This window comes from Panthera tigris, chromosome B1, assembly GCF_018350195.1.
Source record: "Panthera tigris isolate Pti1 chromosome B1, P.tigris_Pti1_mat1.1, whole genome shotgun sequence".
NCBI lineage: Eukaryota > Metazoa > Chordata > Mammalia > Carnivora > Felidae > Panthera > Panthera tigris.
Window position 1 is genome coordinate 201,727,581 of NC_056663.1, and position 18,152 is coordinate 201,745,732.

At 65.3% G+C, this 18,152-nt stretch overlaps 1 protein-coding gene across 1 annotated transcript; it reads right to left on the reverse strand.

Annotated features, from left to right (window-relative positions):
* Positions 1 to 8,253: 8,253 nt before the first annotated feature.
* Positions 8,254 to 17,279, reverse strand: HGFAC (HGF activator). Its single transcript, XM_042984804.1, has 15 exons — positions 17,266 to 17,279; positions 16,308 to 16,422; positions 15,583 to 15,760; positions 15,348 to 15,444; positions 15,011 to 15,090; positions 14,207 to 14,329; positions 13,992 to 14,123; positions 13,792 to 13,902; positions 13,523 to 13,697; positions 13,233 to 13,318; positions 12,399 to 12,654; positions 10,186 to 10,325; positions 9,748 to 9,888; positions 9,514 to 9,662; positions 8,254 to 8,515 (listed from the first exon to the last, which is right to left on the reverse strand). The coding sequence occupies exons 1-15, from the start codon at positions 17,277 to 17,279 to the stop codon at positions 8,333 to 8,335; spliced, it is 1,980 nt and encodes a 659-aa protein (XP_042840738.1). The 3' UTR covers positions 8,254 to 8,332.
* Positions 17,280 to 18,152: the final 873 nt, after the last annotated feature.

Below are 18,152 nucleotides of genomic sequence, written 5' to 3' on the forward strand. Positions count from 1 at the left end.
CGCGGCGCCCGCCGCGCCTCTCCCCGCCGCCCCGCGGCCGCCCGGCCCAGGGTCACTTTCAAAATAGCTCCGGGCGGGCCGAGCGCAGGGCGGCGGGGGCGGGCCGGCGGGGGCGGGGCGCGGGCGGGGCGCCGGTCTCCCCCTGCGCCGCCGGCCCCGCGGGGCACCTGCGGCCACCTGCGGCCCCGCCCTCCGGAACCCGGCCCCCTGGGTCTGACGCCGCGCCCCCACCGCCCGGATGGGGGCGCGGGGTGGGGGTGGGGCGGCTTCTCGTCCGAAAGCAGAGGCCGCGACCTGGCAACCGGAGACACGTTCACGGGGCGTCTTCCCCCCACCTGGCTTCTCCCTCCGGCGCCTGCCCCTCCCACCGCCCCAGGGCTGTCACCAGACACCCCTGACAACCCACTGACCTGGGACGACTGGGGCCTAGGAGGCCGCCTCGCCCCCCAGCCCTCCAGCCCCCTCGCCTCTCCCAGGCAGGGTAGTGGAGGGGGAGTCCATTCAAGCCCCCTGGCGGCAGGGACCCCAGTGCAGGTGGGACTGCTGGATTGCTGGGGGGGCAGGGGGGGTCCGGGTCTCTGTGCGTGCTCTCCCCCACACCCGGCTCTACTGCTCGGTGGGAGACCCACCAGGAGCCCCCTTCACAGCAGGAGGTGGGGGGCTCTGGGCTTCTGGATTTTTCCTCCTCCACCCTGTAAACCCTGTCCAGCTGCCCCTGGTTCTTCCAGAGCCCAGGGAGTTTGGGGGGCTCGGCAGGCCTACACTTTGGACATCTGCCCCCATTTCTAAGATGGCTTCCAATGCCCATGCCTCCAGGAGCATCACAGGATGAGGGGGACAGCAGCAGAGGGGACGGGGCAGTGCCCTGGGAAAGCAAGGAAACGCAGAGTGTTCCCAGCCTCAGGGAGTTTATGTTCTGGCAGGGAGAGTGGGGAGGAATAAACACTGTTCCGTTGACTCCGATCGGCACGGGCAGGGAGGCCGGCGTTTGTGGGGCATGTATGCGAGCCTTCGCCCTGTGCAGGCCCTTCGGGCTAGGGCCTCTCACTGAGGGGGATCTAATGTCAGAGCGGTGGGCAGGGGGTCTCATGGCCAGGACTGAGCGGGTCAGCAGAGTCTGTAGCCGAGGGGGGAGTGGCAGGGAGGGCCTGGCAAGCCCTGGTTCGGAGTCCCCACTGAGCAGCCGCCATGCCGGGTGCAGAGAGCCAGGCTCACCCCCTTTGGGCACACGCTCCCGCTGCCCCTGGGGACCTGACAGGGTGGGTGTGGGCCACGGGCTCGAATGTGGTGCCGGGGTGCCGTCTGGCTGGGGCCTGATGTGCAGCAGGGTCACACCAGGCCCCGAAGCGGCTCTGTTTCTCCCACGTCCCCCGGCTCCCCCACCCCCACATCACCTGTGCAGCCAGCAGCCGCCCTCTGTGGAGCAGTTGCCTGGCCACAGAGCCCCATTCATGCCCCCACACATCTCAGGCCCCCAGGGGCCGGCGTGGGACAGCCGGCGTGGAGCCGGATGGCGGCTGGGGGCTGTGGCCAGCAACACATCCGCCGCCCCAGGCGCCTGGCACTCGGTCATCCCTGCAGGGAGGGGCAGGGCCCTGCTGCATTCCCAAGCGCTGGCCGAGACCCAGGCTCCTGCCATGCCTGGCAGCTGCACCTGCTCCCGCACCGGCCGGAAAATGCGGGCTGGAGCAGGACAGACAGCCTCCTCCCCTCCACGTGGCCGCCGGGGCTGCAGAAGGGGGGAGAGCTTCCTGCCCGGCTCCTACTCCCAGACTTCGGGCCTCTCTGCTCCTCCGTCCCTGCTGTGGTCCACATGTTTGTGTCCCCCCAGATTCACGTGTTGAAGATCAAACCCCCGCTCGGTGGGATGGAGTTAGGAGGTCGGGCCTTTGGGACACGATTAGGTCATGAGGGTAGAGCTCCCATGACCCAATTACAGATGGTTCGACTTAGGATTTTTCAACTCCAGGACAGGGAGAAAGCAATCCACATCCCGTAGAAGCTGCACTTCAGATTCTGACTTTGGATCTTTTCCCAGGCCAGCGGTCTGTGAGGCACAGTCTGTAAGGCCCGAGGCCCCTGGCCAGCCGCTCCCGGCCAGCCACCCAGTCACCGGGGGAACAATCGGTGCACTGACAACCGTCTACACCCACAGAACCCTTTTCGCCTTCAATGAGACACGTGAGATGGTCGACACTGTTATAAAACAGACTTTGTGCTGGATGATTTTGCCCCACTGTGGGCTGATGTGAGTGTCCTGGGACAGGCAGGCCAGGCTGAGCCACCACGTTCGCTAGGGAGACGTATTCAGTGCGTTTTGGACTTCTAGTATTTCCACGGTAAGCTCATCGTAAGTTGGGGAAGATCTGTAGTGTCCTTATAGTGTCCTTGTAAGAAGAGACGCAAGGAGATGGTCTCTCCCCGCTGTGTGAGCGCGTAGCAGGAAGGTGGCCCTCCGCGGCCAGCAAGCGGCTCTCGCCAGAACCCGACACTGCCTGTGCCCTCATCTCAGACTCCTGGCCTCAGCACTGTGAGAAACAGCCCCCTGGCCTGCGGCATTCTGGTACAGCGGTCCAAGGGGACTGAGACAGTTTCTTCAGCTGCTCCAGCCCCGGTTGCTGGGTGAAACTGACTCTGGCCGCTGGAGCAGGAAGGAATTTGCCGGAAGAATGTCAGGCCTCTAGTAGAACCCAGGGGAGGCTGGAGAGCCAGCAGGAGCTTTGGGAGGCAGGGCGGTAGGGAAGCACAGCCACGTTCCTAACACCAGATGCCGCCCCGGCCCAGCACCACCACACAGCTGGACTCACGGCCACGGGGCATGCCTGGCCCCTCCCAAGAACCCCATGGCCGCTAGTGACGTTAATGACGTGTGGTCATCCCTGACTGACCACACGGCCGGGGGTGCTGCTGCTGGACATCACGGCCAGGGACACTGCCACTGCCACTGCCACAGACTTGGGCCACAGGACCTGGCCCCAGACACCGCACCTGCCACTCACTCACCACCCAAAGGAACTTTAACCATCACGTGACCTCTCTGGTCTCCGTTTCCTCTTCTTGCCTCATATTATGATGATGAGCCCCTACGTGAGACAGTGTGTGTGAGGGTCTTTGAAAATGATCACGGGTTCACAAACACACAGCGACGATCGGGACCAGGGCCGGGCTGCCGCATCTGGGATCTCCAGGGGCTCGGAACCGCCTGACAGGGGCAAACACCGTGCCCTGTGTCTACCCTTCCCCTGCGGATAGGTGGGGCTGTACGAAGGGGTCCTGGCCAGTGGAGTCCGGGCAGAAGAGATGAGCCCCACTTCCAGGCCCAGCTGAGGGCACCTGGCACCATCTCCCACACTCTACATTCACCCCACAATGAGGGGGTGTGACATGGCTGAATCATGTCCCCCAAAACACTTGGGTTGAAGCCCGAACCCCCCACGTGGCTGTATTTGGAGATACGGTCTTTACGGAAGCAGTTAAGGTTAAATGAGATCATAAGGGTGGGGTCCCAATCCCACAGGACTGTGGCCTTCCCAGCAGAGGGAGAGACACAGCGATGTCCCCTCTCTCAGAGCACGCGCAGAGCGGGAAGGTGGCCTCTGCAGCCTGGAAGGGAAGCCTCACTAGAAACCGGCCCTGACGGACCTTGATCTAGGACTTCAGCCTCCAGAACTGTGAGAAGTAAGTTCCTGTTGTCTAAGCCCTACCTAGCTGGTGGCAGTCTGAGCTGGGACAGACAATGTGGGAGATCGTTTGAACAAATGGCTGCAGTGACTCCTCCCGCCACACCCGCACCCTGGAAGTGTGACCGTATACGTCCTCCCACTGAGGTTGGAATCTGTCTGTCCACCTGGAATATGGCTGGCTTCGACAAATGAAGCACAATGGAAATGCTCACATCCGCTCCTCTTTCTTTTGGAGCCCAGCCTCCACCACGCGAACAAGTCCAGGCTGACCCGCTGGATGAGGAGCGACATGTGGCCTAGTCACCCCATGGCAGGAGCCAACAGCCAGGTGACTCCCAGAAGCAGAATAGCCCAAGACTCACTGATGCCTCCAGCTGTGAGAATGAGGCAGCCCCCGCCCAGAGAACCGGCCAGCCCCGCCCATGCCAGGTTGCCAGCCCCGCCCAGAGAACAAGCTAGCTCCGCCCACACCAACCCCGCCCAGAGAGCCACCCAGCCCCTCCCAGAAAACTGGTCAGCCCCGCCCAGAAAACTGGTCAGCCCCACCCAGAGAACCGGCCAGCCCCGCCCATGCCAGGTGGCCAGCCCCGCCCATGCCAAGTGGTCAGTCCCGCCCAGAGAACAAGCCAGCTCCGCCCACACCAACCCCGCCCAGAGAGCCACCCAGCCCCTCCCAGAAAACTGGTCAGCCCCGCCCAGAAAACTGGTCAGCCCCACCCAGAGAACCGGCCAGCCCCGCCCACGCCAGGTGGCCAGCCCCGCCCATGCCAAGTGGCCAGTTCCGCCCAGAGAACCAGCTAGCTCCGCCCACACCAGCCCCGCCCAGAGAACCAGCCAGCCCCTCCTAGAAAACTGGTCAGCCCCGCCCAGAGTACCGGCCAGCCCCGCCCACGCCAAGTTACCAGCCCACAGAATGGTGAGCTCAGTACATGACTGTCGGATCAGGACCCTGAGTTTCGAGGTCAGTGGTGACACAGAAAAAGTGTCTGGGGGTGGACTCCAAGCCTCACCGGACACCGGAAGCTCCAGATACAAGGAGGCTGGATCCCTGAGTCACCACCCAGGCAGGGTGCCAGCCACCTTCAAGCTGAGTGAGGTTCCAACAGACAGCAAGCAAGGTAGGAGACAGGGAGGAGCCCCACGTCGGGGAGAAGCCCGACGTCCTAAAAGCCACCAGAGGATGGAGGGTCCTTATGAAAGAACAATTGATGTAAAGCAGATTTCTCGACCTCAGCGCGGGAGGCCAGGAGGCAGCTGACGCAAAGGGTGGGCTCTGGTCCGTCTGAATTAAGTGACGGGGGACGCCGTCAGCAACTCCACGGCCACAAATGTGACAATTTAGACAGACAATTTCATAAAAGTGCAGCCTCCTATAACTGGTGCAAGAAAAAACAGAATCCTCAGGGCAGCAACTACTGACATACTGAACCAGCAGTAAAGAAAACTCTGGACCCAGGGAATTTTATACAGGATTCTACCAAACGTTCAAAGATAGATCATTCCAGAGTCCTCCAGGGAACGATAAAAGAAGGGATACTCCTGAAGTCATTGTGTGAGTCAAGGAGTGTAAGAAAAGCCGATCTCACTCAGGAGCATAATAAAGTCCTAAAAAAAAAAAAATGAGAGTAAATCCCAAAAAGCTTGTAAAAAGTAAGGCAGCGTGGATCAGCCAGGGTCCCAACAGGCTGGCACAGCATTAGGATAATCGGACAGGTGGTGTTGGAGGGGAGCCACCAAGGGTAACTCGGTGGCCCAGGGCTGGACGGGGGTGCGGTGGGGTCGATACTGCCTCTAGGCCAGAGGAAGAGGTCACCCCACGAAGGCAACGGTCATTCCCATCTTTGAAAGGAGCGGTGACCTTCAGTCAAGGGATCTGGGTGTGTCTGTCCTCTAGGGTCCTAGGACAAGGTGCCAGAGACAGGGCTGAAACAGCAGAAATCGATGGTCTCACAATTCTGGAGCCCAGAGTCCAAGATCGAGATAATCGTCAGGGCTGGTTCCTTCCGGGGCTGTGAAGGAGGGCCTGCCCCAAGCCTCTGCCCTTGGCCTGTCGAAGGCCACCTTCCACTGTGGCACTTCTGTGTGTGTGTGTATGTGTGTGTGTGTGTCCACCTTTCCCCTCCTTCTAGGGGCACAGTCATACTGGATCAGGGCCCACCCTGGTGACCTCATTTCTGATTGATCACCTCTGTAAAGACCCTCCCTCCAAATAAGATCACATTCTGAGGTCCTGGGGGTTAGGACTTCAACATATGAATGTTAGGAGGACACAGTTCAACTTGTAACATCGAGGTGGCCCCAAAAGGAGGGAGCCAGGGAAATCGATATCCCAGTCTCACTCTCCTCCCTCCTCTGAGCTGCTGCGGGGGCTCCCCCATGTCCTGAATAACCCAGCGGGCACAGGAGCCCTTTGATGCTGTCCAGGGGATCAGCTTCCTGGGACGGAGCTCCAGGTGGAGAAGGCGGAGAGTGAGTGCACATCTGGGAGTGTGTACAGCAAGCGGGAGAGGCTGGCTCGCTCTGACTCAGCACAGTGCCCTCCAGGAATGCAAGGTCGGCTTCGTGCTAGACAGTCTATAGTCGAGAGCCACCTCTTTAACAGATCCAGGCCAACACCCACAGGGGAGAAGGGGCGGGGGGTTATGGTGGGGCGGAGCCAAGCACAGGTGCCGGAGGCCCCACATGCCCCACGCTTGGAGCTCCTGTGGCCACGGCAACCAGACTCCGCGGCCCTGGGCTGGGACCGACACGTGGGGGCTTCAGCAGGGCACTTCGGCCAGCCGGAGGGGCCGTGGGGAGAGGGGCCAGGGCTCAGGACCGGGCTCTCTTCTCTGGTCTTGCTTGGAGCGGTGCGTGTCCATCGTGATGTGTCTGATCCAGTCCTGACAACCCAGTCCCCTGCCGTCCCAGCCTCCTCTGCAGCTACGTGTGGCCTTGGGGCCCCATTCGGGCAAATGAGAGCTTAGTGCGAGAAGTCTCAGGGAAGGGGGCTCTGGGGCGTCTTCCTCTCTCGGTACAGGAACGGATCGCTGGCAAACCAACGTCAGCAAGAGGCCGAGCGCCGCACCGGGTCACAGGAGGAAGACAAAGCTGCCTTTGTTCCCGCTGTATCCGCCCAGCCTCGGGACGCAGTCCTGACACAGGCTAAGAGCAGAGGCGGCTGGCAAAGCCCATGTCCTCTGCACCCACGTGCACACGTGAGGACGGGAACGACTGGGGCAGGACCCGACTAGCCTGGCCTCTCAGGAGCAGCCTCCACGAGTAACCTGAGCTCCACCGAGTGAAAGGGGGAGGGGTGGCCTGGGAGAGAACATTCTAGAAGCAGTGGGAACAGCATGAGTTAGGGCTCCGGTCAGTTGCATGGACAGAGGGAGGCCAGAGTGGCCAGAGCACAGACTGGGGGGCGGGGCGGGGACAGAAGAGGGGTGGGAGGTAGGTGGGGTCAGGCCACAGGGATTAGGGGAGGTTCCGAGGTAGGAGGGCAGTGACATTCAGAAAGCCCTGGCCTGTCACTTCAGAGAGAGGTGGTGAGACCTGGTCCAAGGCGGGGGCTGTGGAGACGACAGGGGAGAAAGAGGCTTCGGGGGTCGAGGAGCAGGAGAGGTGGGTGGGGACTGCGTGGAGGACCGTGTGGAGGCACTGAATGTGGGGCCATCCCCCGGCCTCTCCCCGAGACCAGGGCCCCCGGCTCCCTGAGGCACACGCTGCTGGGCACCAGGGCTATGGCGGCAGGGCTATGGGTCTGCTATGGGGCAGACCCAGGTCTCTCCCCCTGGCCACAGAGGTCTTTGCGTGTCCACCCTGCCGAAGCCCCGTCAGGGACCCCAGGGCACACCCCGTACCTCACTGCAGCCCACAGCAGCCCCCCATCCCTGCCTCCTCTGGTCTCCAGCCACACTTCCTTATTTTGATTCAAACAAGCCACGTCCCCTGCCTCAGGACCTTTGCAGCTGCCGCTCTCTCTCTCTCTGCCTGGAATCCTGGGCTCTTCCCAGCAACTGTGAATCCTTTCCCAAGGTGTCCTGGCCAGCTGCTGCAGGAGCTTGGCTCCTGGAGGTACCTAGCAGTAGTGGCCCATCGCCCTGGACGCCCTTGGCGGTCTCTGGGCCTGCTGGTCTCCCTCAGAGGGAGTCCCTGGCCTTCCCCCTGGGGACAGCTGCAGTCAGGTTGCCCTCTTGAAGGAAAATGAGGGCCAGCAGCCATTTCAAACGAACCTGTCGTAAGTCTTAAGGTCCCATGCACTATTTGGCTTGGACTCTGCCCTGGGACAACGCGGGGAGCCTGGGCCCCAGCCCTACCTGCCTGGGGGTGGCCTGAGTGGGGTGGCTAGAGACAGCTCGGGCTCTGGACAGGCTCCAGACTAAGTCCCCTGCCCTGACCCCCCCCCCCCTAGGTCTTGGGGCCAGACCCCTCCTGGGGGGTTGCAGGCTTCCTTCTCCACTGAGCAAAGGAAGGTGGGGCCCTGGCTCCGGGAGCCCTGGCCCTCAGCCACGCCATCTACAGACGTGGGCCAGGGGTCAAGGCCCGGGACGGAGGGCTGAGCCGGGGGCAGAGGCACGGGCAGCGTGGGCCAGGTTCGCGGAGACATCTTTATTGCAGGAGTTTGGGAACGGTGAGAGGCGGGACGCCCACGCCAGGGGTGGGGTGCCTCAGGAGGGATCCGCAGGCCGCTTAGGGGGCCGGATCCGGTCGTTGATCCAGTCCACGTAACTGGCCACACGGGTGTAGACACCAGGTTTGTTAAGCCTCCCACAGCCGTCGCCCCAGCTGATGATGCCGTACAGGTAGGCCAGGCCGTTCTTCTCACAGGCCAGGGGTCCGCCTGAGTCCCCCTGCAGCAGAGGCAGGCCGGCTCAGCCCCTCAGCAGCACAGAGGTGCTCCCGCTCCCGCCTCCCGAGCCCCAGCCCCGAGAATGTCTCCAGAGGAGCCTGTGGTGAGGACTCCCGGGAGCTCCCGATGCAGACTTCCTACCGCGTGGGGGACAGAAGACAAGGGTGTTTCAGGTGGAACACTGTGCCCCCTCCCCCAGCCTCCTAGACACGAGGTCACCGGGTTCCAGGGCCGCTGTGACCGCACCCGTGCCATGGATCCCTCTCAGCCCCACGCCCAGCAGTGGGCTCCTCAATCGGGCTCCCGAGCCGGCCCGCCAGCACGCGCCCTGCACGGACTGGCGGGGGGGGGGTCCCCGTGTTCTGGCTCAGGCTCAGTCCCCCCCTTGAAATGCCCTCCCAGCCACCTGGCAGACTCCTATTCATCCTCCAAATAAGTGCAAATGCCCCCTCGTGCAGAAACCCATCCTGACTTCCCCCAAAGGTGCTCGTCCGATCATGTGGTCCAGTGTCAAGGCCCCCCCACCCTGCCGCTCCTGAGCTGTGTGACCTGGGAAGAGTGACAGGACCCCTCTGAGCCTCAGTTTGTCCATCTATAAAATGGCAAGTAAAGCTGTTCCTCCGTCTCGGGGTTGACGTGTAGCCTAAACAAGACAGTGCTCGCGGAGCCCTCGATAAATCAGCTCTGGGGACGGGCTCGTCGACCGAGCCCACTTGGAGGAACTCTGGACGAAAAGGGACTTGGCCTTTAGTGTCACGTGCCCACCTGTGGCTGGGCAACTGGGACACGTCCAGGCTTTGAGACCCTGCCCCTCCCTGGGCCTCAGCCTCCCCATCATGTGAGAGGGACGCCCAGCCTGGGGGTGCGGGCCACTGACTGGGAGGGGCACTCTCTGCCCGGCTCCCCTGCTGGCTCTTCAAGTCAAGGTCCCTTTCGGCTCTGAGCTCCCCCCCCCCGAACCGGGGCGGGGGGCCGGCATCCTTGAGAGCCCCGGCTCACCTGGCAGGCGTCAGACTTGCAGTCAAAGTAGCCAGCGCACAGCATGTGGGGGCTGATGTCGGCCCCATACACCTCGGGGCTGCTGCACTTGTGGTCTGCCACCAGGGGGACCAGCGCCTCCCGCAGGGAGCTGGAGTAGCCACTCACGTCTGCGGACAGGTGCCCTGAGGTTGGGTGACGCTTGCCGGGGCGGGCCGCCACACCCCTGGCCACGATGCTCCCACCCCCACTCACTCTCATCCTGGTGGCCCCAGCCGGCGATCTGGCACTTGTGTCCGGCGGGGAAGGGGCTGCTGGGGTCAGGCAGGCAGATGGGCTGGACAAACTGGGAGCGGACGGCACAGCGGTCCCCCTTCTTCTTCAGCCGGATCAGGACTGGGCAGGAGAGAGACCAGAGGTCAGCCTGGGGCACGGGGGGGCCCTGCCGGACAGAGGGTGGTGCCAGAGACGGAGGGGCCGTGCACTGGGAGACCCGGGTCCTCCTCCCACCAGGCCAAGGCCACTCTGCCGTCCCGGGCACCCTCGCTGCCCTGCACCCGACTCCCCTCCCCTCCCCCCTCCTTTCCCTCCCCTTCTCTCCATGCCCCTCTCCCCAGGTCGGCCTCGTGCCTACCCCTGCCCCTCTCCTGGCTCTGGCCTGTTGCACCCCAACGAGCCCCAAGCCTCACTTACCCAGGTCATGGTCACTGGGGTTGAACACTGAGTACATGGGGTAAGGGATGTACTTCTCGATGCCAAATGTCTGCGTTACGTCTGTTGTCTGGTTGAAGAAGTGTTGGCCTAGGACCACTAAGACACTTTCCCTGCGGGGGCTGTGCGACACGGCTGGTGACAGCAGGACCCGGGCCCTCCCCTCAGGCCCCTGAGGTTGGCTCTCCCCATGACCCATGATGGCTCAAGCGTCCTGGAGATCCAGGACTGTGCAGGCCCCCTGCAGCCCTTGGGGGGCTGAGCAGGGGCAGGAGAGTGCTGGGCTCTGGCCACACACACACACACACACACAACCTTTAGTAATTCTGGGGACCTCACGCAGACGGGGGCATAGGGGCCGTGCTGATCGGGGCCTGAGTGGGTGGAGACCCCAGCCCTGCCTGGCAGCCCTGACCCAGCTTCTATCTAGCCTGTGGGGACCCCCAGATACAGCCCCTCACTCCTGCTGGGCACAGCCCTGGGCCCCCATGGTCAGCTTCTCGGTCCCCTCTCTGGGCCTCTGTTTTCCCATCTCCTGTGGAAGCGGTTAGCTCTCATGCTGGCTTGGCCCTCCTGCCTTGGACTCCAGCTCCAGGCCACTGTGGGACCTTGGCCACTAGGCTGTCCCAGGCCGTAGGCCCTTCTGGAAGACGGGCTCCTGTGCCATGGGCAGCCAGCCAGATGCTCAGCACACAGTAGGGCTGGGTGCCTGGCCTCTGGACAAGGCCATCAACCCTATCCAGGGCCAGAGCTGGCCATTCTTGGGTCTTGCTCAGGTGGGCTCTCAGGGTGGATGGCCAGTGAACTGAGGGCTTGGAGCCCCCAGGCCTCCAGGGACAGGAGGAGGACCAGGCTGGCCCAAGTGCAGGGCAGGGAGGAGCGGGCTGTCTGCCAGCTCTGGGTGCCAGGTTCTGCCCTTTGCTAAAGGAGCATGCCCCTCCTGAGGGGCACCTGGGAGTCCAGGAACCCCCCTCTAACACCCCTGTCTACCTCACTGCCCCTGTCTGGCCCCTCCCCAGCCCTGCCATGGATGGGAGGAGTGGGCCCCTGCTCTCCTGCCCCAGCCTCTTTTTTTTTTTTTTTTTTTTTAACATTTATCATATTGCTGAGAGACAGAGCATGAGCGAGGGAGGTGGAGAGAGAGGAAGACACAGAATCCGGACCAGGCTCTAGGATCTGAGCTGTCAGCACAGAGCCCCACACGGGGCTCGAAACCCACAAACCATGAGATCCTGACCTGAGCGGAAGCCGGAGGCTCAACCGACTGAGCCACCCAGGCGCACCCCCTGCCCCAGCCTCTTAAACCCTCGCCCGACTTGAGCCCACTGCCCCCCACCCGTGCCATGGTCCCTGGCTGACTGAGAGGGGCTCAGTGCCAGACTCTCACACTGCCAACCCCCCCAAACCTCCCCCAGCCCCTAATCCCCGGGGTTGCCACTGTCAGGCCCATCCCCTCCCACTGGCCTCCCCCCAGGGGGGAGCCTCCCAGTCTGGACCCCCAGATGGGGAACCTTGTCCCCATCACAGCGGGTGGAAGCTGGGGAGGGGCTGGTCTTTCCCGCTCCTCCGGTGTGTGCCGGTGGGCCCCACGCCCTGGACCCCCACTGCCCAAGCCGCGGCCCGAGCCCCAGCCCGCCTGCAGGCTCACTGAGTGGGCGAGGCCTCCGCGGCCCGGAGGGAGGCGGGGTGGGCGGGGTCTGGGTCGGGGAGGGGCGGGATCTTCACAGAGAACGGCCCCGCCCATCGCCCTCTCGGCACGGCACCGGGCCACTCCTCCGAGAGCCGCCCCGCCCCACCCCCGACGCAGGACTGCCGGGGCTCCCCGGGGCGCAGGGGTGGGGCTGGTCTCTGCAGCTTCCACGCCCTGCACCCCTGCACCGGGCTGATTGCCGAGTCCCTCCTGGGCCAGTGGGGCGACGGTCAGATGAGGGGCCAGACGTGGGGGTTACACGGGCAGGTGGGGAAACGTGGGGGCACTTGAGCGACGGGCGGCGTCAAGTGGGTGAGGACAGGCAGCCGGGTAGGTGGGAGGATGGGGGGTGAAGGGTGGACGGGCACACGGGCGGCAGCTGGCGAGTGCAGAGGCGTGGATGGACGGTGGCAGGGCGGCCGGGAGGGCGGAGTGTAGATGGTGGGAGGGGGACCGGTGGATGGGATGAAGCATGGAGTGGGGGGTCCTGGCCAGAGGCGCCCACCTGTTGGAGAAGCAGTGGGCCGCAGACACCACCCAGCAGGTGTGGACAAGACTCCCCGCGCAGAAGTCGTTCCCGATGTAGATGGCGGCCAGCCAGGGGTGGGAGCCGGGCAGTGAGGACGAGCCACCAATGATGCGTGGCCGGAGGAAGCTCCTTTTCTTGTGCCTCTTGCCACAGGTCTGGTGTCCCGTGGAGGCAGGCTCAGCCTGGCTCAGCAGGACCTCGGCGGGTAGGGGGTTAATTCTGGCCAGGGATTCTGGGAGCACAGGTCACTGGGTCGCACACCCCGGCTGCCATCCTCAGGCCCCCAGGCGGTTCCCCCCGCCTCCCAGCCCACCCCAGGCAGCTCATCTGGAAGAGGGTCCAGGGCTGAGCCCAGCTCTGCCCTCGCAGGCACCCAGCTTTCCTCCTCTGCAGGAAGGGGAAATGACACCCAATCACAGGGTTTTGTGGGAACCAAGGTGGGAGGGAACCTGGCAGGTGTTCCTGTCCCTCCCAGCAACCTGGGACCTGGGAGCCCAGGAGGGTCAGACGGCCCTGGGGCACGGGGCCCCCTGCCCACTCCCAGGGGTGCCCGCTGGACCCCCTGCCCACACCATGCACCCCTGCTCGGCACTTCCCTGTCTCTGGGGGCCGTCGGGGGCCCCGTTGAGGCCGAGTGGGAGCCGCCCCAGGGGACCTGCTCTGACCCCTGGCCGCATGACCTTGGCCGCGCCCTGCTTCAGTGAGCCTCAGTGTCCCCATCTGCCAGACGGGGCAGTGGTCCTCCAAAGAGGGGAGGCCAGGCACGGGAGGGGAGCAGGGAGGCCCACGGGGGTCTCCACCCTCGCGCACCGCAGACGTCCAGGCGGCAGTACTCCCAGGAGAGCGCGCTGTCCTTCACCACGTAGCACCAGGGCCTCTGGTCCTTGTCTGGGTTTCTGGCGCGTGGAGAGGCGGGTGGGCGGGCGGTGAGGGGGGTGGGAGGACCCGGCAGGGTGGGGCCCCTGACGCCCCCTCCCCAGCAGCGTTCCGCTTGGGGGTGGACATAGCGGCCCTGGGCCCCGTGGGCCTGACCTCTGCCCCAGGACAGACCCCACCCACGTCGCATGAGGTGGTGGGGGGTGGGGCAGGCCAGTGCTGACCGGCAGTAGGCGTGGGGGCCCAGGCCGAGCAGGGCCGCGGCGCCCACCGAGTCCACATGCAGCTCCTGGTACAGCAGGTCGGAGTTCCAGGCCAGGCAGCTGAGACCCGAGGCCGCTGTGCTGGCCACGCCTCGGTACTCGGCACCGCTCCCCACGAAGCAGTGCTGGCTGGGCACTGTGGGCAGCACGGTGGGCGATGAGCCCGGGGCCCCAGGCCACGTCACCCCGACGCCGGCCCCGGGGCGCAGGCCACAGGCGGACGCACTCACCGATGTTGCAGAGCCGCCCAGCGTGGCCCGGGGGGCAGGCGCATACGGTGGTCCCGGTGGCCACGATCAGGTGGCAGGTGCCCCCGTTCAGGCACGGGCTGCTCAGGCAAGCTGGGGGGAGGGCTCAGAAGCTAGGCCTCAGGCCTTGAGGACGCTGTCCCTGGGGGACCCGGCGAGCCCCGCCCCCCGCCGTGGCCTACCTGTGTGGCGGGTGCCCTCGCAGCGGATCTGGCCCCCCGCACACTCACACTGCTCCACTCGGCCCTGGCTCACTCGGGCCCAGCGATCGCCCGCCTCCAAGTGCTCATAGCGCGTCTCATCGAAGCATCTCTCTGGGGGTCGCAGAGTGCCCTGCACCCCACTGCACCCGGGCGGCCACCCTCCCACCGCCAGAAGCCCCGGTGGCCCTGCTCACCTGTGCCACAGTTCTTGCCTGTGAAAGCCATGGGGCAGGTGCAGTGGTAGGACTCGGGGTCCTGGGTGTTGGAGCATGAGCCCCCGTTGAGGCATGGGCCAGAGGCACAGGGATCCAGGGCAGCTGGGGGGACGGGGGGAGGTGTAGGGGGCAGGTGTACCCCAAACCCTGTGACCCTCTCTGTTTGCCAAGGACTGCAGGGCCTTCATCGGACCCACCACCTTAAAGGTGCCCCTTCTGGGTTCCTTGGGTGCCGTTGTCCCGGGAAGGGGCGTAGACCTTCCCCCGTCTCCCAGCACCCCTGCCCAGCACTCAGACCCTGGGCAAGCGGGCCTCTGGCCCTGTACCGGTGTCCCGTCAGACAGCACCGTCCCCACCTGTGTGCCCTGGGACCCTTGTGCCCCGTCGACCCTACGGGCCCTCCTTTCTGTCCAGGACTCGGACTGTGCAGCCGCATGGTCCAGCCACACCACCAGGGGGCGCCTTGGTCCCAGCAATGACTGAGGCAGCACCGTGGCTCCGAGAAGGCAGGGTCCTGTCTGGGAGGGGTCCCACCTTCCGCACTCCTGCAGGCCCCTGGGCTGATGACTCCTCTGTCCCCTCCCAGCCCCCCAGGGCTGCAGCGGGGTCAACCCCGAAGTCCCCTCACGTACTCCAAGCAAGCCCCCAGTTCCAGGTCAGCTCTGTCCCCCTGGCCCCTGCCCCATCGGCACGTTGCCCTAATAATGCTCCCCTGCGCTCACCGCCCCCAGCCCCCTCCTAGCCTGGGCTCAGGACCCCCCACCCCGTTCCCTGGGCACCCACCTGGGTCCTCCCTGGGCGCTGAGGCCTGCGCACAGTAGCCCCAGGCCCTGTCGCGGTCATAGTTGTGAGTGGTGGCGCACCTGGGGGAGAGGAGGCACCTGGGTCCCCCGGGCCGGGGATCAGCCCGCCCCAGTGTGATGCCCACAGGGTGGCCCCTCTGACCGCCCTGGGGCTCGTTCCCTACACCTGCTGTGTGCCAGGCTGTCTGCGGGGGGGGGGGGGGGCGGGGTGTGTGGAGGGCGGGAGGGTCTCCGGATTGGACAAGGGGCCGTGGGGACTGGGAGGAGGGGAGGCGGACGGTCTGTGCATGCGGGCCTTGTCCCCAGAGGCGACCCACCACTTTCTGTGGGCGCTCCCCTCCGAGGTGCAGGTGTGCAGCATACGGCCGCCGTAGCGGAAGGGGAAACTACAGGGCTGCCCGTCCTCTGTGAGCCCTGCAGGGGGAGGCGAGAGGGGTCGAGGGGCTCCCGTGACCCCACACCGCACACCCCACTCTCCAGCAGTCCCCCGCGCCCCTCCCAGCCCGCCCATCCAGGTGCAGCCTCCCACCTCCGGGAGGTCTCCTGACCCACCTGGGCTCCCAGGGCTGCTGCTGGAGGGAGCCCTGGGCGGGGGGCTCAGCCCCCTACCACGGGGCCCCTGTGTCTCTGGAGCACTCGGGGCCAGGGTCACAGGGGTCACCGAGGTTACGGGGGCCGTGGGGGTCCCCGGGGTCACTGTGGCGTTAGGTTCTGGGGGTTCTGTAAGGTTCTGGGAAGGGCAAAGAGGGCTGAGATCGCGTCGGCGTGGGATGGGCGCCCCTCACACTCAGGCCCTGCTGGCTGGGCTGGTCGCAGTCCCCGGCCTGGTTTCCACATGGCGGCTCTCAAGTTTTAGAGGAGAAACCAAGGGGACACTGGCCGTCCTGAGTTCCTCAGCCCGGCCCCGTCCCCTTCCCTCCTGCCGAGCCCACAGGGTTAGACAGGGTGGGCTCGGCATCTGCCCAGGCTGGGGCACCCCTGCCTTCTGTTCTGGGGGATTAAAGAGCAGCCGTGAGGCCCTGAGAGGTCCCCCACCCAGTCCCCAAACAGTGGGACCCAAAGACAAGGCAGTGGCCCTGATGCCCCCGGGCGGGGGCCCAGCAGGTCAGATCCCCAGGCCCCCAGGCCCCCTAGGCCAGCCAGCATGCCACCTCACCCGCCGAAGGCCGGCTTTCACCAAGTTGGAGCCCTCCCACGTTCCACAGCCCACCCCGGCCCCAGGACCCAGGGTGGGCACAGGGAGGCCGCGGCCACCGTGCCACGGGCTCAGCGCTCACCCTGCCAGCCTGGGGCTGGGCCCCGCAGGGCACCAGCAGCAGCAGCAGGAGCAGGGCCATTCCGGGCAGGGGGCAAAGGCTGGGAACCCAGGCCCAGCGCCCTGTGGCTCCTGAGCTGGCGTGAGGGGCAGCAGGAGGCGGAAACAGAGCGGCCAGGGCAGGTGGGGGGTCAAGGCCACCTGGCAATGATTAACCTGGCTGTCTCCAGTGCCGGCCCCACGTGGTCCTCGTGTCTGCTGCCCCGCTCTCCCCACCTGGTCCAGCTGTCCCTCTGGCATCAGCCACGCTAGTCCTGGACCTGACAATATCCTCAGACCCCTCAGATACACAGCCAGTGGGGACCTGAACTCCTGGCCCCAGCATCTGGTCCCCAGCATCCGGTCCCCGCCTCTCCACAGGGCTGGTGGCGGTCTGTTAGTGAACTATCGATAACCAGAGTGGCCTCGAGTGCTGAGCCTCCCAGGCCTGGGGGGCGGGTGCTAGCCCAGAGGAGGGTGTGCGCGCTGGGCTGAGTGTTGCGGGCAATGAGCCCAGGACAGGGGCCCCTGCTGTCCCCAGCACTCCAGCTTGGCCCCTCCCAGGATAAGCCTGGGGTGGGGGCTCTCATGGGAGTAGAGCTGGGGAGGCGGGCAGCACCGGAGCCGGCAGTCCCCCTGCCCTAACTCTGCAAGCTGCCCGGGAATGTCTCCTCCCCCGCCTGGCCTGGACCCCCAGGGCACCTCCTCCAGGAAGCCTTCCCACCCCTGGACTCCCTGAGCCCTGGGCTTCCCCTTCACAGCTTAGCTGACGTGACGCTGTCCCCATTTGTGTCTGGGTCTGCCCCCACCCCATCCTGAGCTCTGGCTGGGGCCAGCTATCTCTGGGTGGCTCAGGTCCCCAGAAGAGCCCCAGCCAGGCACCCAGGGCCCCCCAAGGCCACAGAGACATGGCCTAGGATCCTGCCCAGGTCTGCGTGTACCTCGCGCTCTCCATCCGGGACCTGGGGCGGGCTGCCCCCTGGACACCATGGTAGTAGGTCCTCCCCACCCCTACGAGTCCCAGAACGCGTGACTGGAGGGCACCAGACAGAGCCGCCCCGGGTTCCCTGTAGATTAGCTCAGTGGCCCACATGGGGAGGAGGCGAGGGCTGGCCCTCACTTTGGCCTAGGGATCAGCTGGGCACTGTGGCCACCTCGCTGTGTGCCCCAGACCACTCTCTCTCTGGGCCCCATTATGTCATCTGCACAAAAGGAGGGAGAGTGGAAACTGAGTGTGCACCCAGCCTGGTGCATGGTGGGGGTGGGGTTCAGGGGTGGGGGGAGCGTGGTGGGTGCTGGGGGGAGGGGAGCATGGTGGGTGCAGGGTGGGGGAGTGTGGTGGGTGCGGGGGTTCAGGGGGGGCATGGGGAGCATGGTGGGCGCCTGGGGGGGAGGGGAGAGGGGTGAGTGTTGGGGGGTGGGGGGGACATGGTGGGTGCCGGGCCCTGCTCTCCCTTCTGACCCCTCCCAAGGCCCCATCCAGAGCACTGCTCGCTGGGCGCTGCCCCCTACAAGCATCTGGAACCACCCCGGGGGCCTTGCTGAGTACTCGTGAGTTGGGCTCCTCCCAGCAACCCTGGAGGGAGGGGTGCCGGGCCCCTCAGCCGCTCCATGTTGGGGTTCCACTGAGGCAACCTGGGCCGATGACCGTCTCTACCTGCTTCAGCCAGCACCATACGGTGGCCCTACCCGATGGCCTGGCCTGCCCCCCCCCCGCCATGAGGCTCAAGCCGCTCTGTAACCAAACTCACCACGGCCTCGGGCCGGCTGCGCCCAGGCCTTCTGGGCGGTCAGGTTTCCTCTCGGCGGTTCCTCCGCAGACGGCCCC